Source organism: Harpia harpyja, chromosome 1 (assembly GCF_026419915.1).
Source record: "Harpia harpyja isolate bHarHar1 chromosome 1, bHarHar1 primary haplotype, whole genome shotgun sequence".
NCBI lineage: Eukaryota > Metazoa > Chordata > Aves > Accipitriformes > Accipitridae > Harpia > Harpia harpyja.
The window spans coordinates 64,029,100-64,054,678 of record NC_068940.1 but is presented as its reverse complement, the minus strand read 5'-3'; the positions used below and the strand labels follow the sequence as shown (position 1 = coordinate 64,054,678).

General features: G+C 39.7%; 1 protein-coding gene across 3 annotated transcripts in view; it reads left to right on the top strand.

Moving 5' to 3' along the window:
• Positions 1–25,579, top strand: part of RBMS3 (RNA binding motif single stranded interacting protein 3) — a 730,467-nt gene that overhangs the window by 449,433 nt on the left and 255,455 nt on the right. For all 3 annotated transcript variants that reach the window (XM_052797551.1, XM_052797566.1, XM_052797557.1), the window contains one exon: positions 11,511–11,602. In XM_052797551.1, the coding sequence (XP_052653511.1) occupies positions 11,511–11,602 (92 nt within the window). The remainder of the gene's footprint in view (positions 1–11,510; positions 11,603–25,579) is intronic.

Here is a 25,579-nt window from a genome sequence, read left to right as displayed (position 1 = left end):
GATAGCATCCTTTGTCATACCTTTGTGGTATGTGATTGCTGTGTACTGTACCAGCAGGTGATTTTAAATACAAGCTGACAGTCAAAATAACAGTAAATAGCTACCTTAAATTACAGAAAGAAAGAAAGGTAGGTGTTCACTTAAGATTAAAACATTATATTATTCACTTGATTCTTTTTCATATATTTGAGGTACGTGATTTGTAATGATAGGAAAACTTATACAGGTTCAGAAATTCAGATTAGATTAAAAGCCGGCATTTCAACCACTTTATCTGCATCTTCCACTTTCCTAGATTGTAGAACTATCTCGAATCTGAAAAATGGATTGGAGATCTTGAAAGGAGATTTTATGATGTGATTTCTTCTCCATTCTTTTTTTCTTTCTCAGCCTGGAAAACTAATAGCCATTTCTGGCTACCGTAATAATAGCATTTTTCAACTTCAGGGTACAGATAAATGTGGTAGATATATGATGAGAGGCTCAGAAGGTGCAACTGGTATTTAACCACAAAAAGATCTATTGCAAAAGAAAAAGAACACCCTATAAACCATGATGGGCAATACAGCTATAACTTTACAGGGATACTTAAATTCTGATTGTCTGAAATACTGTGTAAGACCAAAATTATTGGGCACTGAACTGACATGGTGTCTTTAACATGGGTTTTGTTCTGACCTGTGTGTTGTGGCTTATCCTGCTCTGTGCTGCCCATCCCTGCTGTGCTTCCCCTCCATAGCACAGATGTAACATTGGTTGTGTCCATCAACCTTTTCTTGAAAGCACACTGCCCTCTTGCTCAAAAGGTCATTGGTATTTTAGCATTATGGTGATGGTGGTATCGGGATCCTTTTCTTAGTATCAGAATCATGAAATATTCAGAAGGTATTGCTCATCTCTGCCTAAAGCTCCAAGACATCATGAGTGGTGATGAGTTGGAATAGGAGGTCTTTGCATGTTATCCAGAATGTTTATCATAGCAAAGGTTGACATGCCAGAATTGGCCAAGTAGCATGAAAAAAACATTTCACTTTCTTGGGAAAGTGCTATCACTTTGCTGCCTTTTAGAAACTGTAGTTGTTTTCTGAATTACAAGTGGTTTGCATAAAGAACATAAATTGCTGTGCTCTTTATCACTGCTTACTGTATGACAAATATACAGTCCAATTTTTCAAGTGTGGTGTCTTGAAAATGAATGTGTATTTGAAATGAAAACCATTTCAGTACTTGAGCATCCTCCCTCTGGAACAGGCTGGATAATAACATGTTCATCACCTTGGGTTATTTTAATATTTCCTGAAGCCTGCACAAGATGATTTCTATTTTCTTGTCAAAACATACTGAAATGAAAATTATTTTTAATAAAGTACAGTAATCACAGTGTGATCAACAAATGCATCTTCTCTTGTCAGATTGTTTCTTCCTACTCACGAGTATTTGCTGTTACTTAATGTTATGATTGCTGAGGAATCCAGTGTTGGGAGGAAGAGAATGGAATATTTCATTTCTGACAAAGAGCACTGGGTGATACAGAACATCCTCCTTTGCCTCTTAGAATAGTATCATTGTTTAAACCTAATGCTGGAAGAGATGACTGCTGAAGGACTTCATTTTTTTCCCCCCAATATTTCATTGCTGTCTTCCATAGGTACTGTACACTTGAAGTAGAGCTCCCATTGATATTCTGTTTTGTCCATGCCCGTCCATAAATGCCTGCTGGAGTGCCATGCCAGATACCAAACCTGAAAGGTGCATGACAGTATTAACATTCATTTCTAACTAGGCCATAGGAGTGCTGGGGTTAGTCTCATAGCTTCTTAGGTTATACACTCTTTTGGTGAACAGCTGGTGGATAACTTGCTTAGCTTTGGGTAAACTGAGGTCCCGTATTTAGAAGAGAAAACTGCTTGTCTACACAGGTGCTGGGAGCTTTTGGAGATAATGGCTGAATGATTTTTTTCTAAACTGTTTCTGTACACCAGGTTTTTTACTCAAGTCACTCATCTCTAAAATAAGTGATGGACAAATCTCAAGAGATTTGGTTTCATATCTTACCCAAACATTATCCAAGCTAAGTAAAGCTCTGGAGTCTGCATAACTGAGCATGAAACCTCAGAAGAACAGACTTTCTCATGAGAGTGTCAGTGTTTCCTGCCGGCTGGAAATACCAAGAAAATAGTCTTTCTTGTGGTATTTTGGAACTTCAGCATCTGGACGTTGCTGTAATTAGAGAGGAAAATGAATATGAAAAATAATTGTTTAAAAAGAGAACACTTTTTCAGGTTTGGGTGTGAGGTTCCTTTCAAGTTTTTCAGTAAATCTATCAATTGATATCGTAACTCTGTATCTAAAGTAGGAGATCTTAATCTGAAATTGCAAGTTCTGGCTATTTTGTTCTGGGTATTGCAAAATATTATCACTTGTGAGTCACCGAGTATTCCTTCAGTCAAGGGAAGAAACTGCTATTGTATACTTCCCTCCCTTTTATGTAAATATGTAACGAAGCACTGCTCTTGAAGTACTTGTTTTTTGGGAGAACGTTCTGCTTTCTTCAATCACTGCTTCAAGTGTGAAACTTAGCTCAGCTGCAGAGCCACAATGAATGTCTCATGCTAAACAAGACTAGTAAAAATAATGTTAATGATTACATTATATAACTAATACACCCATAAGAAATGTTATGGTACTAAATAACTGCAATATGAAATCATATGTTGTTTTATATGGAAATTGTAGATGTGAGCTACCCCTGTATTTAAAAATAGAGTTAATCTTCATTTTGGATTTTGACAGTGAATCAATGGACTTGCAGAGAGAGTAACTTCAAAAGTTAAAGATGGAAAAGTGTGTTTATCTCTTGTCCTTCTGCCACTGCAAGATTTACAATATGCTCTCTTCTTTATTCAGTCCATATTTAGTAACTTGAGCAATGAGTTTTCCATCATTGGCTTTGTATGATTAAGCCAAGTTCGTGCTGTTAGCAGAATACCAGGAAATATTTCTCAACTTCCCTTTCGGTTTATTTTCACCAACATTTTCGTTCTTTGACAGGTCCTCATGAAGGCTTACATCTCGCTGTTTATGCTGGTCGTGTGCTGCAATTTGGTTGCCCATAGGTACTCACTCACATCTAGGGTCACTTTTAAGGCCTCAAACACTTGGCATATTGTTAGGGATAATCCAATAGAGTTCTGCTGTTCGCAAAATCTGGATTTTTATGGCTATTATTGTGCTCTTTCCAGAATTTTCTCCAGTTTGCCAGTCTTTGTGGTTCTGAATAGCCAGGAATGCAGTGTAAATGTTGAGAGAGGGTAGTCAAGTGCAATATCATTTTCTTGATAGGTATATTTGCTAAATTTGTATTGCTCACCCCTCTCCCCCTTGCTGTTGCAACCATATTTGACAGAGAGCTTTTGTCAGTTTTGAGGTCTGCTTCTGTTCTTTCAGAGAGTATGGTTTTGGAAGGATTACTTTCCAGAAAAATACACATGCATATGCATATACATATAGTTAGTTAGTTATTGTATAAGTACTTCTTTCCCACATACCAAAATTTTATAGGTTTCTTTGTACTGTTACCTTTACTTACTGGAGATTGCAAAAATTTTTCAATTTAGTAACATTTCAAAATATAAGAAGAGATCATCATGAGTTCCATACTTCAGTTTTGCATGTAAATATTATCATTAATTAGTTGTGCAGTTAATAATAACCTGCATTCATATACACTCTGTTTAAATCAAAGTAATTGAATGTTCAAATTAAGAATGTGTTTGCAAACAGATGTCTAAAAATTTTGTTAGTTACCTACAGTGCTGTTTTTCTCTGGTTCTGTTGTTATAAAGGGGATTCAAATAATGCAAGAGGCAAAAGAAATCACTGCAGAAACGTAATCAAAGTGACAGTTTTGTGCCGTATTTCCATATCAAGCTAAAGCAAACAAAGAAATTCAGCTGTATATGCATACTTAACAATGTAGGTGTGTCTCTGGGGAGTGATCTGAAATGAAGGGACTATCTTTTCTTTCTCTCATTTAAGACTCTCAATTTCCAATTATTTTTCTAACTGTATATTAGGTGTTTTAATTAAAAGGTGATGATTCACCACTTTTTAGCCACTGAGAAAATTTTTTATAAAGTAGAGGTTTAAAAATAGTAATAATGTAGACTATTTTACTATTACTCTGAGCATTTGGAGCTGTAGGAATATTTTAGCACAATTTGAACAATGAAAGAAAAAGCAGTTTTCAGTAATTTTGTGTTCAAGGGTGATTCAACCTCTTTGCTTGCTAACTCTAATTTTCCAAGGCTTATAAGACTTTAATTTGATTCTTTATCTGAGCATAAAACAATGTCTGAAAATTGCATAGTAAATTACTGGATAATCACTTCTTTGTGGACTACCTGATTGTCAGAATGAATACTGCCTTTTAAGAGACACTCTAAATAAGTGCTGGGCAAAAGTGAACTTTACAACTCAAATTGACATATGTTCTCATGAGGTCCAAGTGGTTTTATCTAAGCGTGAGGGAGAAATGTCTCACTGATTATTATGTATTTGCTTAAATGTGTATATATGTTAGTGTTTGTGTAAAAACTTTGTGCTGGTGTCTTCAAATATATGCATATATGTATACAGATATGTATAGAGGTGACATCATAAAGTTAAAAAAAGATACCTGTGATAAATATATTTTATTTCATGGTTTCTCAATTCAACAGGTAATTTTGACTGCTGCCTCTTCCCTAGGCTGGTATTGCTCTCCCTCATCACAGCCCCTTTTGGGAGTGATTTTCAATTTCCAATCTCTAAGCAACGTTAACAAAAAAATTAATGAAAAAAAGCAAGCACTCTCTTAAAATTACTTTATCCTCCTTTTTGTCCAAGCAGCCCCTCCACCTCTTGAAGACCCAACATGTATGATATGCTCAGTCTTGTCTGTTCTGGATTTCAGATCTGATATATTGAATTCTAGATGGCCAGAAACAAGGACTGGGAACTTCCTTACATTAAAAAGATGTTGTATCCCAGTGGGAAGCAGAATTCCAAGTGGTCTGGTACATCAGACCTAGAAAAACAGGTTTAGGTATAACAGAATTGCTGTAATTACACATAAGCAAATTTGGGGTTATCTTTAAAAAAAAAAAAATTCTCTACTATTATGTAATTTTATGCAAAATTTACACAAATTTTATGTTGCCAAAAAAAGCCATTGTGCCAAAGGCAAACTCTCCAAGGTGGGAAAATGACAGAGCTGGAGTCCCTCCTTTGCTCTAGCTTCCCTCAAACTCCCATGTCAGCTGTTAGTACAGAGGGACCTGCAGGAGTGAAGGTTGCATGGTACAGCTGTCAGTCAGCATCTCCCGTCTGTCAGGCTGGATGTGTTCTATCGACAGAAAGATGTTAGCTTACAGAAACAAAGCATTAAAGCTTTTGATGAAGTGAGTTTGTTGACATCAGTGGAACCAGAAGAGCTCCTCAGTATTTGTGAGCTCCCCATCAGTATATTTGGGCACTTTTTTTTTTTTTTTTTTTAAATAACAAGATTAGTTACCTGGGCACACTAATTGGATTAACATACAGACTCCATGCCAGTCTCCTGGCTGGATGCATCAGCTGTCCTGTCTCCTGTCTGTGTGTGTATGTGTGTGTATGTGTGTGTGGGGGGGGGGTTGGAAAATGCAGAGTACTAGTTGACTTGAATTCAAGTGATTTAAAGCAGCACCTGGTCAGAGGTCAGACGTGATGTTTGGCCTTGTGGCAGGGTGAAGCTGAGAGCTCACCAGCCCCAGCTTATCCTCGCTTGTTCATCATGGTTCCTCCTTTCTCAAGCTGGAGGTTACTGCCTTTGCAGAGCTCCAGCTCAGCAGCATGCCAAGGCGCTCCGCTCCTCACTTCTGGGATAGCACACTTCTCCTGCTCTTTTTTTTTTCTTTTATTTTCACCTGGGTTGTTAGGACAGAGCTGGGATGGGTGCAGAGCAGTGGCTGGCTGCATGGGCTGGTGGGGCTGCATGGTACCTTGGTGGTCGTGGGGCTGTGGGTGATCCAGTTCAGGGGGCAGGGCCAGCAGGAGTGAGGGAGCTGCCGTGAGGACCTGGAGGCATGCAGTCGGGGCAAGAAGGAGGGCAGAGCCAAGCAGGTGTAGGTTATGGATTAGTTCAGCAGGCATGATGGCTCCCTTTCCGATGGCATCAGCAATGACGTCTGCCAGCGGAGATGTCTTCCATGCAAAAGAGCGCTGTGGTGTGCTACCTGTAAGTACTAATTGGGGGACCAAACTTCCAGGATACCCTGAAACCTCTGTTCCCATTTGCTTCCAGTAACTAATGCCACCTTCAGCAGCAGCAGAGGAGCTGCCTCAGTTCTCCAAAAAGGCAGCCGAGCCCTCGCTTCCGTCACTACACGAGTGGAGCTCCCCGGAGGTGGACGGTGAAGCCCACGTGCGCCAGTGGGAGCTCACCTTTGCTGTACGTCACTGCTCCAGGACTTTGTGATAATTGTGGGAACCGCAAGTGGCAGGCAGTCCCTTAAATTATTTGGCATTACCCTTAAGTACCCGATCAGTCAGGGCAATTCAGTTTGATGTCTAAGAGCTCTACACACCTGCAATTACTTAAATCCACAAAATTGCACCCATAGGTATCTGCAGGCACAAAAATGTTGGCATAAAATTAGAGGCCATTTCCTAAAACCTGTGCCTAAATTTTGATGATATACTATATGAGGGGTTGTTATTTTGAAATGGATTTGCGGAAAGCAATTGAAAATCTCCAGGCATCCCATCTGTGTTTAAAGTAACAACAATAACAAAACTTTAAATTAGCATAGGAGATTTAAGACATTTCAGGAAAACATTGATTAAATCTGCCAATGAAATGAACGTGTTTGGCGAGTGACCTAATTAGTGTATACTTGGTTCTTTTTCACTGCACGGCTTACCACTAATTGCTGTTCTGCTGGTCTTCTCTTGACAAGTAAGGAAAAACAAGGATGAGGGATTTGTTGAGGAAATAGTGACATTCAGTTTTAATTCATTTGAACCTGCTGCCAAGCTTAATTATGGAACTGAGAAACTGAGACCGGGAGGCCCCCAGCCGTTTAGGTTATAGGAGACAGAGATGTTTAGTGTCTGCCAGTGTATTTGGGTAGCACTTATTGCAGCTAGCTATAAACCTGTCCTTGCTGATGCTTAGCTGTTTTCTCTCCCTCACAGGTACAAACCCACTGATTTTATTCCTTAAATTTAATTATTTAGCTCTAATGGCGTCAGGCCAAAACAAAATTACAGGCATTTTATTTCTTAGAGGAAAGGTTTAACAATTAATCTAGATAGTCCTGTCTCGGTTTTGTGTGTGTGTGTGTTTGCATGTACAAACTAGTAATATGTCATTCTGTAAAAAAACTTCAAGATCCTGGAATAGTTGTTGTAGCATTGGAGTGCCGAAGTCACCCTCAGTGTAAGTACACTTGAGCTGAGGGGCTCATGTCAGTGATAAATTCAATTCCCATCTCTTGAAGCAGCAGAAGATAATGCAGCTTTCCCTATTTGCGTTTGGAGCTCTTAAAGGAAAAAGGCAGGCTGCTTCATGAAAAAAGGGGAAATAGTTTTGGTTTTGGTTTCCTGTGGTGGTGATGGATGCTTGTGAGCAGAGTCTGAAGGTCCCAGTTTAGAATCTGAGTGCATTTTTCATGATGTTCTGCACAAAAACTGGGGGGAGGAGGTATAATCCATTGGCCAGAATGTTTGAGGCACTGCACACACACAAAAAAAACAAAAGGAAAAAAAAAGCTGTGGAATTTGAGGCTAGCAGACGGTGGGGCTGGTGGGGCTTGCACTTGTTTTTAAAAGAGGAAAAAGAAATGTAGATGTTTTCTTAGAGCAGCAGCATCCCATTGGCAGACCCTGGTCTGAATCCCTCCCAGGGGATGCTTCCAGCCAGCCTGCTGCCGTTTCCCAGGAGGAGCCAGGGAAGAGTTATCTGAGCAGGGATGGGTGCCTGGGCAGCCAAACCTGCCCATGCTGCACCTGCCAGGGGCAGCCGCAGCAGCCCAGCTCTGCCGGCGGGGCCGGAGGGGAGCACAGCCTACGTGTGCTTCAGCCACAGCCTGGGCAGGAGGGAAGGACTCTCAGCACAGGGGGCTTGGGGATTCATTTATGCAATGAGGAGAGCTGGAGGGGATGTTCCAAGACCCAGCTTTAGCTTCTGTGGGGACTAAACTTGATCTACCCTGAAAAGTATATAAAACCAACCAAACAAAACCCCCCAAAACCCAAAGAAAAAAGCCAGTGCTACTTTGTTAGTTCCCGAGACCCCCAAAATGAAGTGAGATTATAAACAAATGAAATATGTTAGTGTAGGTCACCAACATAGGCTATAAACCTCTACATGGAAGAACGTAAACTATAAAAAAGGCAGCATGCCTGGTTTTCTGTTATATAGCATTGCAGGGTTCTTGTAAGGATACTTGAATGCTGAAACAGCCTGGGAACTTGGCTTCCCTTGTGGCAGATTGATGTTCTTTGGACGGATTTTCAGCCATGGAGTGATTTTGTCCTGATGTTCTGTGTGTGGTGGAGAGATGTGTTGGGAGTGGGGAGGGCCAGAAAAAGGTACTTGGAATGAAAATGAACTTGAGGGAAGGAAAAAGAGCAGCTTTGCAGTAAGGCTGGGAGTAGTAATACTAGAATGCATAATGGGCAGCTAAAGATGCAAGGTTTTTTTGTCTTGAGACTCTGACTGGATCTCTGATGTGGTTATATAGTTCCTTATACCCATTGAATAAATGTTTAGAAGATATTGATGGTTTTAGATATTATGGACTGATGTTAATCTTCAATAATTCACTATGTTACGTATACCTGATCTCTATAATACAACACCAGAATATTCTTAGACGTTCTGGTTTATATTTACAAGCAGTGCTAACTTACATGTGAATACTTACTGTGCTGTCTAGAAAGTCATAGTAAAAACCATTTCCCTTCTGTTATTGCATACATGAATCCTGCACTCTACACTGATGACAAATATAAAAATCTAATTCTGTTATCTGTTTTTAATGCCAATATTAAAACTTATTTTTGCACTTTCACCTCCTAGTTTTTAGGCATGAACATGGTGAGAAATAAAAAGCAATTTAGTCTCCTGAGAAGAGCACCTTGCTATCCTAAAAAATCATATGCTCTGTGTTTGATCCAAGCTGTCCCATGACTTCCCAAGGTATTTCAGGTGTCCTACTCGGCAGCTCTGGCTTCTTGTCAGGATCTCTCATCTAGCAAGATGGAAGCTGCATCTAATTGTATCTCCCCTTTCCTCCTAGAAGCTGCTCTCCCAAAGGGCAAAGGCATTGGAGAAATCCAGGGAGGACTCTTGTTGCTCTCTTGTAGCATGTTTTTTCATTCAAAGCAGCATCAGCTTTACTGCTGCTCTGCAGTAAGGAGAGATAACACTGCAAAGCAAAATACATTGTAGAACAAGCTGATTTAAATATGACATGCTCAGTAGCAATAAAAAGGGGTAATGAAATGGGGGAATCTGAGCAGGTAAAACAGCCCCACCTCCCCAAGTTGACCAAACTCCAGTGCACTTCTTCCTTGTGGTGTTTATTAGATCTGCTGTCCCAACATACAGTTGTTCTAGGCTTTCCCTCTATTTGTAGTAATGCCCTACCAAAAATTCACCCAAAACCAAAAAACCCCAGAAAACTGAGGGAAGAAAAGAACAGAAAGGTTCAGATCTTGACTTTGTTATCAAAATAGTGCTTCTCATACTCTTTAAGTAAGTCAGCATCAGCAGTTTCTTCAACAATTTTGGCAATTTCTTTTTTCTTATTTCTTTTTTGTTTTCATAAAACTTTGAGAATGAGTTTTGAGCCAAGAAAACAAAAAAGTCCATGTGTGCAAAATTGTCATCATTGGACCCCTGCATCGAGTAATGCATACATACCAAAACAATAATAAAGATATGTTTATAACTTGGGGGGCAAGGTGATCACAAGCAGGCACTCTTATACCTACATTTGGTGCAGAGAGGAAGGCAATAAGGCCTCCCAGGAGCAGGAAGGAAGGCTGGCAAAAGAAATAAAAATGGATACGGCAGGAAAGCATATCTGTGGTTGCCTCCTGTATGATGTGTATTGACCTAGTAAATTGAGATGTCTGCAAAGGAGCTGCTATGCTATAAATATGCTTGTGCTAATATTATTAAAGCTTTCAGCCAGTTCAGTTTCATCCACATGGCTTTCCAGGGAGATGCCAAAGAGGTGGCCCTTGGCCACAGCTTGTCTGAGCAGCACGTGCCTACCTGCGCTGTAATTGGTTAATAAGATATAGGCTGTGGTTTTCCCTGGATGTATTGTGAAATATATGCAGCTGCCTAAATAGGTGCTTGGTGAGATTTTTAAGTCTTCCTAACTCTGCTGAAATCTTTATGAGCAAGAAAGACACTTGAATGCTGTTGAAGACCAGAGATAGCTCAATGCTTAGAAGTTGTGAAAAGTCCATTCCTTGTCCTCTTTGCCCTCCTTTGTATCTTTAAGAAAATAAAAATACTTCCAGAGTTGTTGATATCCAGGTGGGGCTTAACAGCACTGGTCTTGTTTGAACATACCAGTCTTGCTGATTAAAGGAAGAAACAATGGAGATGGAAGAAGAGAAGATAGGAAGTGACTGGCTGATTAATAAACTAAACTAATGCAAATACTGGGAGTAGGAAAGCCATTTAGAAGCTGATGATTATCCCTTGCCAATCCCTAAGATCTAACCTCACTAAGCTGCTGTTCAGATGATACTCTGAAGCCATTCCTGGTAGAGACCTGGCCTTTGTTCCAGCAGAGAGGGCAGTGAGATAAAAGGGATGTGGTTTAACCAGGCTGTGACTTTATTATCTTACCATCTTCTAGAACTATCTGGCAGTCACTTGTAGAGCACAGGTTGCGATTTTTCCCTTAATGGCTCCCACCTGCTGGAAGGCAGTGCTCCCTGCCCCTACACAGGTGGCCCCAGTCTGACACAGAGACTCGCTACCCTCTTCTTCTGAAGCTTAGTCCTCATATGGGTTCAAGGGACAGGGAAAGGGTGTTGTTTTCTCACTTAGCCAGCTATTGCAAGCTGTAGCTTTATATCCCAGGGAGGCTCATACTGCTGCTTCCTTTTGTAGAAGAGATGGGGCAAGAATCCAGAGCCCCACAGGCATGTGCCCTTCTCCTTCCAGGGACCTATTATCTATCAGGAGAGGCAAAGAGCTACTTTCTCTCCCCCTCTACTGCATGCCTTCCTGCACTTTGAAGCTTCAGGCCATTGCATTTCCTTAAACCCCACCAGGTTCAGGAGTGAAAGGTGTGAGAAATAGAGGTCTGATGGCTGGTGGTGGTGGCAGTGCTACTGGAAGACTATGAGACAATGTGAGAGAATGGAAAGGGTTTCCTTCTTTATAAAAATAAAATATTTACCTATCCACATACACATGGATAATAATGAAAATGTTTGTTTATCTGTTTATTTTTCAGGTTACGGTTTTGTAGATTTTGACAGTCCAGCAGCAGCACAGAAAGCAGTAGCATCTCTCAAAGCAAATGGAGTGCAGGCACAGATGGCAAAGGTAAGAACCACCATGTTATTACAGGATTACCTGAGCTGTTGGGTTAAATTTCCAAGAGTTTGTTTTGCTCCTGTTTTTCTTAAGGTTTTGGATTGCTTATTCCAATGGGTTTTTTTGTCCTCTGGCTCCAGCGCCTTATTCATCCTATGGTTTGCATACTTGAGAGCTGTGTCTCATGTGACGGGTTCTGCTCTGATATTCACTCTCTGCCCATCTCTCTGGAGAGGGTTGTAAGATGGAGAGTGCTGGAGTGGCAGAGCAGTTGGAAATGCCTTTGTGCTGATTGCAGTGTGAAAGAGTTGCCTTTTCCTCACCTCGGAGTTATCTTCATTTGGTTCCTTTGCCTTGGAATAGTTACTCTTTTCTGATGTGCCTGGTGGACTTCTCTGAAGGAGTGATTGACTGAACATAAGGAAAGTTTGTTTGATCTGCCTCAGTTTGGCTTCTGTCTTTTTATTTTGAGGACATAAATGGAAGTGTAGCAGGTTGCTGAAAGAATAGTTACTGGAGGTTGTCTGGAAGTGACTGGCATCTGTTGCTCAGAGAGGCTGCAGGAGCCATGCCGTACATCTTGTAGCAAGTGCAGTGAGCTCAGCTACTCTCGTCCTGGAATTGTCCTTTGTCCCCAAGCAAAGGGGCTGACGAGGAGTCAGGGGTTGTAGTAAATGACCGTCATGTGCTCCAGCTGCTGCCTTTCTGAAGGCATAATCATGTGTCTTTTGGCTTTAGACTGTGTCGGCCAGCAAAAATAGCTGTTGCTTTGTACTTTAAAAATGCCTTGCCCTAGAATCACAAAAAGCCCTTAATATTGCCTGACATAGTCTCTGCAGAAATGATGCCGGCCTAGAACCTCAAACAGTAAAAACAAACAGGTAATTACAAAAACAGAGGCAAATCAACTAATAAACAATCACCACATTTGAAGATTCCTATTTAAAGGAACGCTGGTGACTTAAACCTTTGTTTTTCAACAATGTCATACTGAAAACATTTTTTTTTTTTTTAATGAAAAAAACTGGTGGTACATGAGGTTCTTTTGCCTTCTACTGAATTACACTCACTGTGCCTTAAAGTAACTGGATGTCATCCATGTATTTCTGTTTAACAGTGACCCACAATGCCAGCTGTGCTGTTTTATTGGCTCTTAGTTTTTATTGACATGTGGCGATAAAAAATATTTGCTTCAAATGGGTAAAAGATGGCAAGCTTAAGAATGTGAACACCTACTAAGGACTGTGCTATTTTATTTCTCAGATATACTGCATCTCCTTGTTAAAATATAGGCAATTTGACACATTAGTCAAGCTGTGAAAAAGAAACTAAAGACAGAAGATATGTTTTGTCCTACTGGTTGATATCAAATAGCCACTTCTGGGGAGGAATAAATCTCTAACTACATAAATCTGTAAAGTTGTAGATTTAAAGTTAGAGATTTAAAGATAGGATTGAAAGATAAATCTATATTTGGTATTTTTGTGATTCAGAACAATGAATAATTTCAGCACATACATGCATGGGAATACCAAAACAGAAGGTGCCTCAAAATACTATGTTTTGGATTATCCAATGTTTTGGGGACTAAAAGCAAAGTCTGATGCTTTCAGAGTTGGAAGGACTGTACCAGCCACTGAGGTTTGTTTTCTGGGGCATCTGTGGCGGGAGTAGTTTTTTGCCCTGCATGATTTTGAGGTGGCTGGTGTGTACACATTTGTTTGCGTAAGGCTGACTATATTTTTATTACTTAGCCATGGTGCCTGGAATCCCGGATAGGTTCTTTTTAGTGTGTTTGGTAGTTCAAGATAAATATACAACTGACTTTTCCTATCGCTGAAAAAAATCAAAGTATTCAAAAAAACGGGGATTCAAAGGAAATTGAGATGACTACACAAAGTACCTCATATTGCTGAGAAGGCAGGAGCCTGGGAAAGCAAATCTATCTGGAGAAACGTGTTAGTTCTTGCACATGTTGGAAGCCAAGTTGCATAACAGGACTGAAAGACGCTGTTACCTGCCAGTGTCTGAATTAACAGTGAGGGCTTAGAAGAGGTTTGAAGAAAGAGGCAGAAGAATTTAGCCTCCACTTCTGGAAGTTTATCCAAAGCAGGTGGTTTTTGGTTTGTTTTTTTTTTTTTTTCCCCAAAGCTGCTTTAATTAGTGGTGAATGGTGGCTATCAAATGAAATCAAAGAAAAAAGAGTAAGTGTGAAGAAATTACCCAAACCTTTTATATGCTATACCTTTAAAAAACAGTGTCCTGTATCTTTTGTTCTGCATTGTAAAGCAGTGAAACTGCCCTGTGTAGGGGCCCAGGAGAAGACTGTAACCTGTGTTCAGTGAATGTCAAAAATCTCAGTCCAGTCGTGGATGCTTTTGAATAAAGGTGAAAGAGGCGTCGGCCAACTTTTGCTATGCACTGGCCTTCTCCAGTAGCAAGAGAAAGTATGCTGAAGTGTCGGTATAGTCTGGGATGTTTTCCTGGAGAAGAATCTTGCTCGGAAAGAGAAGTTCTTTCTCAGTTTTAACACAATATAATTTTTCTTATAGAAATCCAGGAATCTTCTTTGAAAAACAAAAAGCAGAACTGAACCCCCACCCATGTTGGCTAGCAGAAGTATCTTGTGGATACTTGAGTAAAATATACTCATTTTATCGATGCTTAAATACAGCCACCTCCCTCATTTTTATAGCATTTGGACACCTTTTTGGCTGATTTTGTTTGAGTGCTGTCTCTGAAGAAGGTTAAACTCTGGTGGTTCGATGCTCCAAGTCCCATTGCTGTTGGAAAACTTGTTCTGTTGAGCCTAATACACCCCATAAAAGTACGCAGGGAAAAATATCATTAAACATGTTTGAATCTCTCTTTTTGTTCTCTTGGATGCTGTTCAGCCTGGTGTAAAGTAGTCAGGAGAGGATTCGGCTGAGGGAGAGGAACAGCAGCAGTATTATGCCTGTAGAGGTAGTGGTGGCAGCTCGGTGGTGAGGTCTCACGGGTCCACAGACAGCTGCGCGCTTGGCGGGACAAGGACCCTCACAGCCTCCCACCTGCGTGAGATCTGCGGGAGGCTCTTGTACATGTGTGTGTTGTCACCTTGCCTCTCTAGCATTTCCCTGACACGGGTACCTGTAACAGAAGTTTTGACTACTGCTGATGTTCTATGACCAATGAAGTTCATCTAAGTTGTCCATCATTTTCAAAAGTGCTTATTAACAATTTCATTTATTGAGAAGAATTAATGCTATGGAGCTGCTGAGTGATGGTTTCTCAGCTGGCCTGTGTCCTGGTTTCAGCTGGGATAGAGTTAATTGTCTTCCTAGTAGCTGGTATAGTGCTATGTTTTTGAGTTCGGTATGAGAAGAATGTAGATAACACACTGATGTTTTCAGTTGTTGCTAAGTAATGTTTAGTCTAAAGTCAAGGATTTTTCAGCTTCTCATGCCCAGCCAACAAGAAGGCTGGAGGGACACAAGAAGTTGGCACAGGACACAGCCAGGGCAGCTGACCCAAACTGGCCAACGGGGTATTCCATACCATGTGACATCACATCTAGTATAGAAACTGGGGGGAGTGGGAGCAGGGGATCACCGCTCAGGGACTAACTGGGTGTCGATTGGCGGGTGGTGAGCAATTGCACTGTGCATCATTTGTACATTCCAATCCTTTTATTATTACTGTTGTCATTTTATTAGTGTTATCATTATCATTATTAGTTTCTTCTTTTCTGTTCTATTAAACCGTTCTTATCTCAACCCACGGGTTTTGCTTCTTTTTTCCCGATTTTCTCCCCCATCCCACTGGGTGGGGGGGAGTGAGTGAGTGGCTGCGTGGTGCTTAGTTGCTGGCTGGGGTTAAACCACGACAGCCTGGCTTATTTTACTATGTGCTTCCTGCTTGCCTTTGGAAATAGCTCAGACATGCAGATTCGTTTATATGTGTGTAGTGCCTGCTTGTCCAGGCTCGTAGAGTCCAGATGGTTTTTTGGTTTTGTTTTCCTACTAAAAACGGTACAACTGATATGCCACTGGATAATCTCACAGGAATTATTGATTTGTTTGTCTTTTTGTGCTAGGGACTACACAAACACAACACAGAAAAGACAATGCTTATGTGCATGGTTTATATATCAGTTTGGGTTTTTCCATCTGCTCCTTTCCTACATTTTCTAGAAAAAATGTTATAGACAGAACATGGAAAATTAATAAGGAGAATCTTAGTAATATGGGAGTTGGCTCAGACAAGTAGGCAAGGAAGCTAGTACACATGAAAAACGTATCAATGTACTACTAAAATCTGTAGCCACATCTATTCTTAGGATCTGCAATAGTCCTTCACCCAGAATTACATATTCATGAGGACATTTAATCTGCTCTATATGTAAGCTTTTAATGATGCTAAGGAGTCTAAATCACCTGAAGAATCAATAGAAGCCTGTTGTCTAAATAAATTTGAGTGTCTGAACTTGTGTCAGCCTGAAGTTAGTAGACTGTGCAATCAGTTTATACCTTCATAGGCATTTTGGGGTCCTGTCTATTGTCTTTTATTTCCAGTTCTAGTCTGCTGTAAGATTGTGTAAAGTGGAAGTTCAGGCAAAGGTAGGTTCTTGCAGAGAGTATATAATAATTTCTTTAATATCTAGCAGCCCATCAAGACTGTTGAAGCAAACACATATACCAAGGAGGGGGTTTCAATCCTGCTGTTATTCCAAGTGCATTTTTAAGGATTAAAAAAAGTATTTGATGATGCATGTCTTCTCTGAGTTTTCCTTTTGTATGTATAATGCGTTTAGACATCCTCAGCACCTGTGTGAGAGACATGGACATTGAAGAAATATTTAATTAGCGTTGGCAGTTGTCTAAGTCCAAGGAACATTTCTCGACTACTCTGCTGCAGTAATTGCCATCCAGAGGGTACACTGAAGGAGCTGGTTCTGAAAAAGGATTCTGCCAATAGGCTCTGATGTGTTTTGCTCGACAAGGGAATTACAGAATGTGATTTTGCTTCTTGTGTGATGTTTTTCTCATCTCTCCATCATGCAGAAGCTTAAATACAGGGAGTAATCACCATCTAGGTGAAACATAAAAGGCAGCTGTTTCCCACAGAACAGAGCCAAGCATAAGAGCTTCTGAAGAGGAACAGAGAGCTGGTTGCTCTATAGTTAAATAGACAGGTTTTCTCAAAGGACCAAGGAAAAGGAAATCCCACAGAAGAATCTTATTTATTTTCCAGGCTTTTGCGTAGGTTTCAGGAATGGCTTTGCTATGAGTCAGCTGACCAAATAAGTCCATTCTGCCTGCTCATTTTTCAGCTTCATTTTCTCTTCTTTTTAAATTACTGCCCTTTTTTATTCTGTCATATACCAATATTCTAAAGGGCTGTTCCTTAAAATGGAAATTGCAGGAAATGGAAAGACTCTCCAGTGAAAGCCCTTCTTCCTAATATTTTTTTTTATCTAGATTTTTAATTGACTTTTTTAATTCTCTGTATTTTGCAGTTTAAAAAAAAATGAAAATATTTAATAAAAATGCTATCCTTACAAAATATGAAATGTGGCCTATACACTGAACATCTGATACACTGAACCCCACAAGTGTTTTTTTAACTCATAATTGAAATGTCCGCAAATTTTAGCTAACCAAACTTCAGGGTACTGGTTGTTTGTGGTTTTGGACAATATTTGTGGATAACAGCTTTAATGACCGAGTTAACTTTCCTTTTGATATCAAAGCAGGATGCTAGGATTTTGAGTTCAATATTGAAATTGTCAGGCTTTGTTTTAATCCTGTTCTTTAATTACCTGGTCCATCCCTGCCCCGCTCCCCAGCAAACTGTTCTATGAAGTCAAATATTTGTATTGGCTCTATAAAAGATTTTCTTCGTTTGCTGCTAGAGCAGAATCTGGTGACTCTGGAAACCTCGGCGTGCTCAGCAATGTAGGAGAAGCTGAGAACTGTGCTGTGCTGATGCTGGCCACCTTCCATGTTATTTCTGAACAAATTGCACAGCCAGGCGTGGGCTGCTGCTTCACCAGTTGTCAGAGACATTTGGCACAACTGAGTGTGTGTGGAGCACTCTGCAGTGAACACTACTCTTATCTGCCTAAAATGTTAACTATGTCTCCTTGTGTTTATTCACAGTACATACTGACTGACCAATATTCACCTGAATTGATAACAATCCTGGGTTAAATGACAATGAAAAATCATAGCTCGGAGGAAGTGAAAGGTGGTTCAGTTTAGATTTGGAAATTACAGGTGCCAGTGTCTCTCTCCTTTGATTTCTTTTACCAAGTCAACCATACCAAAGGAGTCCTGCAGAAGCAATAACCACAAGCCCTGAGTTTCATATAGTGCCACTTACCAAAGCCATGCCCTCCTCATCCTCTCTTGCCGGCTTACCTGTGGTGGTGTTTTGCATAAACTATCTTTCACTCTTGTAATGGGGAATCATAGTTTCCCAGCTGGAGCTGGTAAATATAGGATATTTTTCTACTCCTTGAAGGATAATGATTGATGAAGTACAAACATTGAAGAGATGCTAAGTTATTTGTTTCTATCAGATTTTATCACAAAATTTCTTAGGAAGATGTGCCTTTCCAAACCTGGAAGTTTTTTTCCAGATGAAACACTATCTGAATTCAGGATTCAAATCACAGATGGGCTACAGCAAAGTGCTAACTTTAAATTTCAGAAAATCTGCAGTAGCAGATGACTGTGTCTTATGAGCTTCCTAGATAATCAAGACTGAAGCAGTGACCAGCTTTGTAAAAACAGTTATGGATTGGGATGATAGCGAAGATACATGACATTAATGGAAGGACTTCAGAGTTTCATCTAGCCTGGAAAATGTCATGCTTCTATCTGAGAACTATATGGTAGCCAACGTGAAATGAGCTTATGATTGTGTTCCTGCTTTTAGATGCATGTTCATAAGCCAACATAGAATGCATTAGCTGAAGCCATTCTTGAAAGAACATCAGGTAATCCTGGGGGTATTAAAATCCAACTGTCCTTTCACGCTTGCATGTATTGCTCCCAAAAACATGTAGGTCAGTATGAAAGGGGGTGTGCATCGGCAGTGCTTGTACCACAGCTGCCAAATTTATACGCAAAAGTTTCTTTGGAGTTGTTCAGAAGTGCTTAACTTAGAATAATTCTACTCTCTAAAAGGGAATGGGACTTTATTGTTGGTTAATGGAGAGGAATTAGGTCAGTGCTATGTTCCTTTGTTCCCAAAAATCTTAGCTCAGCACCTTTCTTAACCACTAAGTTAGCTTAGAAAATCTTATGGCACATACAATCATGTTTATTCTCTAGCTATCACCTCAAATAGACCTTGCCATGGTATTTTACTTCCCTTTTCAAGTGCTGTTTTAGTTTCAAGATTGACTTGATTTTTTTCATACTGTAACTTCATCTAAGATTAAAACATTCCTCTGCCTTTGAAAATTGCAATGTAAATAATCAGTAAATATATCCACCTCCATGCTACTAATGCTCCGCACCACAGAACAGATGCTGATAAGTGAAAGATGTAGCCAACTTTTAGGCTGGAGCATAGTGGAATTACTGGGTTCTTTTCGGGTTATGAACTTCAGCCAAACAAGAATTGGCCTTTTTTCATAAATACACATTGTTCTTGACTTTCCTCTGACTTGGAACACATTTGAATTGGTAATAATACAGCTGAAATCCACAGAGCTTTGGCAATTGAAGCTGGAGAGAAGAATGGGGCTCCCTATCTTTAGTGCTCACATAGCTATACATCTTGGAAGCTCTTACGCACTCTTTGCAAACCCTTTATGTTTGCAGAACAGGAAATCTGAGTCCTGCAAATGAGTTAAACACTGGAGTCAGATTAATTCTTTTTTCCCTCCATACTCAGGAAACTCCAAACGCCCCACGGAGGAGTTATCTGACCACTACTATGCAGCTTGGGAATCTGCAGCTCAGACTGAAAGAAACTATGTTCTAAATTCAGTAAGCACATCTTTACTCACCAGGAAAAACCCAGTGCACTCTGAAATGATCAAAACCCCGTGGTTTTCGAAAATATTACTGTGGTAGAAAATGGACGTAACCTTTCTTTCAGTGACATATCATTTAATCATGTTCTTCTGTAGCTCAGCATGAGGACAATGCTTTTGTAAGGTGAGAAACAAAAAATCATTGTATCTAGCATGCTTCCTCAGGAGGTAGAGGAGGCGATTCACATGACCACCAGTGGGAGGATGTGTGCATGCTTTCTGGGGTACCGCTTAGTCTGTACAGAGACATGGATTCAACAAAGCAATGTGATTTGTGTGAAAACTTTCAGATATTTTTGTCTGATTTGGAAAGCAGGTGTGCAAACTTCAGTAGCATTTCTTCTGAGTTGATGTGAGTGCCTGTATAACAGCTCATCAGCCTGGAAATAAACAGGTGCATATTCTGCCAGTAAACACAAATCTACTAGTAATATGCATAGATATTCCCTGTGCATATATGCATCCTCCTCTCAATATCTAAATGTTACTGTATTAGTGAATACTCTGCTCGTTATTTCCTTATTAATGAATGTCTCCCATTCAACCGACATGTCTGAGTGGTTTGGCTGTAATCTAAACAAATTTAGGTTTAGATGCAATTTTTTTCACTAATGTATGATAATTTTTGTCGATGGAAAAAACCCTCTATTTTTCCATTGTATTAAATTACCAGATTAGGCTCTCCTCGTGATGCATGGTACAAACTGGCTGATGGCGGCTCATTGAATTTTTTAGTCCTCGGACTTTCCCTTTATGTATTTGTGCTTAGAAAAGGAGGTTATGATGATACGAAGGGTTGAATTCTATTTGCAGTCACATTAGACTAGCTTTGATGTGATCAAAATAAATTTAAGTGATATAAGAACGTAAAACTGGCCATATCGGGCCAGATCAAAGGTCCCTCTGACATCAGATTATCTTTCTGATAGTGCACTATGGCACTTGCCAACAGAGGAGTACAAAAAACAGACAAGCATCTGAGGATACTTCCCCAGAGTACTCTCCTACCCTCTAGCAATTTGCAGTTGGGGGTTTCCTGAGCTTGTATTGAATAGCCTTCTGTAGAACTGCCTCCCCACCCCCAAATAAAAAATCTATCCTGCCTTTTTTGCATTTAAAATTTTGGCAGCACAACATCCAGCCATAAGATGTTGTACTATAAACATATAGTGTATATATAGTAAACATACAGTTTAACTATATGTTCTTCGAAGAACCATCTCCTTTGCTTGTTCTAGACCTGCAATGTCGATTTCATTGGTTGCCCGCTAATTCTTATACTGGAAGAGACAGAAAGCTCTTGTTCCTTATGAACCTTTTTCATGTCACTTACGATTTTATAAAATGCAATCGTAACTTCCCTTAATCCCTGGGGTTTTTCCACTTTTAAGAAAGATGTGCCAGGATGTGCATGTGTAAATAAGGATGTGGTTCTTAGAAGCAAGGAGCAGCTGCTAAGTAAAGAACATGATGCATGGTAAAGTGTTTTTGTAATATGAGACCACAGCTGATAGGAAGCTTAGAGGGTCATTTTATATCAATATTCTGTGCATGAGGTGAGTATTGCTAATGCTGTGTAGTGCTGGAGCCTGGGAAATGGGAAAATGGACGCACAGAGGAAGGGTACATTTGGCTGGTATCAGATATTTTGTAAGGCTTTCCACATTTTGTACAAGGATAAATGCACATATCTGATTAAACCTAGGAAGATCAATTTTTTAAATAAGAACTGTCAGCTTTAGAAAAATGTACCCCAGAAATAATTGAAATGTTAAAAAAAAAGTAACATAAGTATTCCTTTAAAACAGCAAGTGAAGAAAGTACAACCCCAAGTATGAGGTCATATTTTCAATGCTGTGTCAAAAGGAACTATACCCCCCAAACCCTCCACATCTGTGTATAAATAAGGCGTTATAAATGCCTACCTCAAATTCTGAGATTGTTTGATCTCAGCTTTCCTTAAATCTTAGACCAAATTAGAGTCTGTCATATTACTGAACAGTACCTGAAACTAATGCCACCAGTGGATCAACGTCTGGCCAATACTGTCAGCAGGCTTGAGGACATTACTTTTGCCAGGGGCTGTGAACTACCCCTGTGCATTTTTATCTTGTGCTCACTGCTTGGGCATGATGTTACCAGCAACACTGCAGCATGTGCCTTCATATCTAAAAGGAGGATGGGACTGCAGCAGATGTCATGCCGTGCAGATGAATCCTTATTTAGGAAGGATGTGTATTAATGCTGTTCTGCTTTCCCTAGTGCTCACAGAGGAGAATGACCCTTTTACAAGCCATAGTCCAAAACGGCGACACATGGGAGGACCTAGGGACCCTAAATTGCCAGTTTCTCTAGCTGTGTAGGCAGAAGGAGTCTTTGTTTGATTCCCAAAAAACCTGTACAAAGGTATGTCCTGGGGACCTCTGGGAGGTTTACATGTACCAAAGACACCCCTTACGCTGCAGTAATGGAGGTACAACAGTTATGTCCTGTACTATGCCTCATAACTTTTGGTCTTGTAAAACATGAAGAACAATGAAAACTTTAATGATAGCAGCTGTAAATGCATTTTTTTAGTTGGAAAAGTTGAATCTCCCCCAGGTGAACACAGAATTAGAATGGATGTAATATTTGATAGGAGATATATTTTTCCCATGTTAGAGTGGATATAACTTTGCTTATCTGGGTGCCAGTAAGTAACAAAGCGGGGTGTGTTCAATAACTACCACTCATCAGTCATCTGTAATCTTGATATTTTTATCAAGATTCAAAAAGGAAAAGAAATAGTGAGGAAAGGGAGTATGAGATGTTTCATTTCTAAAGTCAGAAAATTCTGGATTTGGGGTAGTTAAGGCTTGGTGCTGGAAAGCTTGACTTTGAATTCCTCAGAACAAGTGGACGTATCTTTCTGAGAGTTGTCACTGAAGTCTGTGCCTCAGACGTCATTTCTTCATGCAGCTAAATCATTCTTGGTTCTTAAATGCAGCTGATAGGTAAAGAAAGAGAAGGTGCCTTGAAGAAAGGCTTCCCCATCTTCAAAGGTATCTTTACCACTTCGCTATCCCACTTAGTTAATACACGATGCTGTTTCAGTGCAGTATCACAGTTCTGTCTCTCTGTAAATGGGACATATGGGGTTTTAGTATGTGCATGCATAGTTGATAAGTATTCAAGTAACTATATTTATATACATGCATACACACATTTATAGATGATCATTTAGAAATATTCTTGAGAAAATTTTATAATATAATGCAATTCTCATGAGTAGCAAAAAGTATTACAGTGATTCTTTTATAGTATGTACTGTTGGAGTGTGACTATTTACTAGTAATTCTTCTAAGCATTGGGAATAAAATGTGTGTTTTGTAGGAATGTGCTGCAGAAATAGGAAGGAAATTGGAGGTAAATTAAATCTTCGTTATATTCAGCTAGTATTTTTCCATCTGTCAGCAAAAAGTGGCAAAAACAAAAACAACAACAAAATTGTAAAGTCTGAGATGAGATTTAGTGATTTACTGCCTGCTTTAACTGTGCCTATGGCCTGAAGTAGAGCTACACAGCGTCAGGTTTCCCCAGATATTTCCATAACTTATTTGTCCAGTTTGCATAAAAGGTTATGATCCCACCATTTATCTAAACATTTTCCTAGTCACCTACTCCAATTATAGCTTGTTATGGAAAACCAGGACTATCATTTATATGGCTGTGTTGCTTTAGTATAGTGACGCGTCATAAAGCAGTATGTGGAGTCAGTGAAGGGAGGGTCTTTGCAGTATCTTAGCTTCCAAAAAATATTTTCCCTTGCTTAAAAACTGTTCATCAGTGAAAGGTCACTATTGCTAATAGCATGACCTAGTTCATGTCAGACCGCCTTCTTACTGTACAGCACATTTCACATGGTAAAATCATGGGTTTGGTAAAGAAGCTATAACCAATCCAAACCAGGTGGAAATCTGGCTGTAATGGGGTCACAGGGGTCTTGCTACATTGCCTTCTCTACTGGGGCTGCTGGGCCTATGGTAATGGAAATGTTTCCCTTTCAGAATAAAAATTTCATTAGCTGAAATACGTATGTATTGTATGATCAATCTTCTAATTCTTCTTGAATTCAGGCTTTCTATGTTAAAAAAGATTGTTGGATGTAGACTCTGCTTTGCTTTGCTTGAAGTTCAAATAAATAGTTTCATCTTGCATGATTGCGCTGTTGCATGCTATTCGCTTCCCTTGAGTATATAAGTAATTTCCAGATTGGCTTACGGGAACAAATTGAAGAGGCTGGACATTGTATGTTAGCAACTAGATTAGTTACCAGGGTACCTCTCTGCACTCCTGGATGTGACTATTGTACTGGCTCTCTTTGATCGCAAGATGTCTGGGAAGCCTGGTGCAGGCTTATCTAAAGGACACGGTCTGACAAAGTAGCAACTTAGGCACTTTCCTCCTGGGAGCATCGTCTAGTACCTTATCCTTTATACTGGATTTTACTAAAGGTTTCTCCATTTCTTTGGTGAGAGGTCTTTTGAATTTGTAGTACCCGAGACCTGAAACACTTTACACTGTGATGAAAACCTCTCACAAACACAGCCCTCTCAAGTCACCTGGTCTGAATGGTCCATAGATCAGATAAGGCATTGAATGATACCTCTAAATACTGTTTATTGCCTGTTTGCTGGTATTTCTTTGATAACCCCTTATGTGTTAGTCTTTCACTTACTATTTTGGAAATTTTTCATAGTGATCTTTGCCTTCATGAATGTCTTCCCTTCTGTAATGTCCCCCTTTGTTCCCATGTGAGTGCAGTCCTTTCACTTTAGTCTTTTCCACCTCTGTCGATCCACATGAAGCATTTGTAAAGCAGAATGATACCCCATTTGCATCCTTCCTTTTACTATTGTAAATATACCACATTCTTTTTAGGGTGTTTCTACACACTTATCACCATCCTGTTGCAGGTACATGAATTTTGGATCTGAGCTGGCTGGATGTTGCACAAGGCAGGCAAAGTCTCTGTTCTAGGAAAGACCAGTTCTTCTTGCGATATTCCACTGATCGATAGCCCTGTTCTATACCTTTTTTACTTACAATCCATCTTTCTTGAATGTGGTTGAGCAGAGCTGTACACTGTTTTTCAGAGAGGGTCTTTGCAGTGCTGTAGTACCATCTCTCAGTTAGGCAGTACCTTGCCTAATATGTATATTTTACTACCTTTTAGTCAATTGATGAGCACCCTAGAGTTTGCAGCAGAAACTCTTACTTTTAGCAAGTGTATAAACTGCATTATTTTGCATGTTGAACTGTTAAATTTCATTTGGTCTCTTAAAGTTAAATTTCTGAATGATTTACCAGGTTTAGAGTCAAATGCAGATGTTACATTTTGTAAGTGCAAGTTTTAAAATGACCCTCCAAGTGTTTGCAAATGTTCGCAGCTAAAGTTCTGTTCTTCAGTTTGTCTTTAGTGATTATATCAACTAAATTGGTTGGCTGTTGTTTAACACCATAAATGTGAAGGCTCAGTATCTTGAGTTGTGCTAGGAAAGTCTTGCCCGGTGTCCTAGAACTTAATTTCTAGCTGTGTATAATTCCAAACATATAGTAAGCTAGACAGGAGTTATAGAAACTAAGTTAAATTTATGTGTTTCTAAACTTTAAATGCTTTCTAAAATGCTGCATTTCACAAAGAAAAGTGGAAATGAGAAAATGCCAGTAGAGGGTAGATGAGTATCTAACATTAAATCTTGGAATTTTTGCTCCAAGGGACATTTACTTCAATCGTGATAAAATCTCACATGCTTTAAGAAATGAGGATTAGGTTCCATGGGGTTGGCAGGTTTTTATTACCTTTAAGATTATTAAAAAAAAAAAAAAAAGTCACCAACACCTTTGTATTATCTATGCAGGTATTTCACTGCTAAAAATTTTTAACATTAATATAGAATGGTGAGAAATATAGGCCT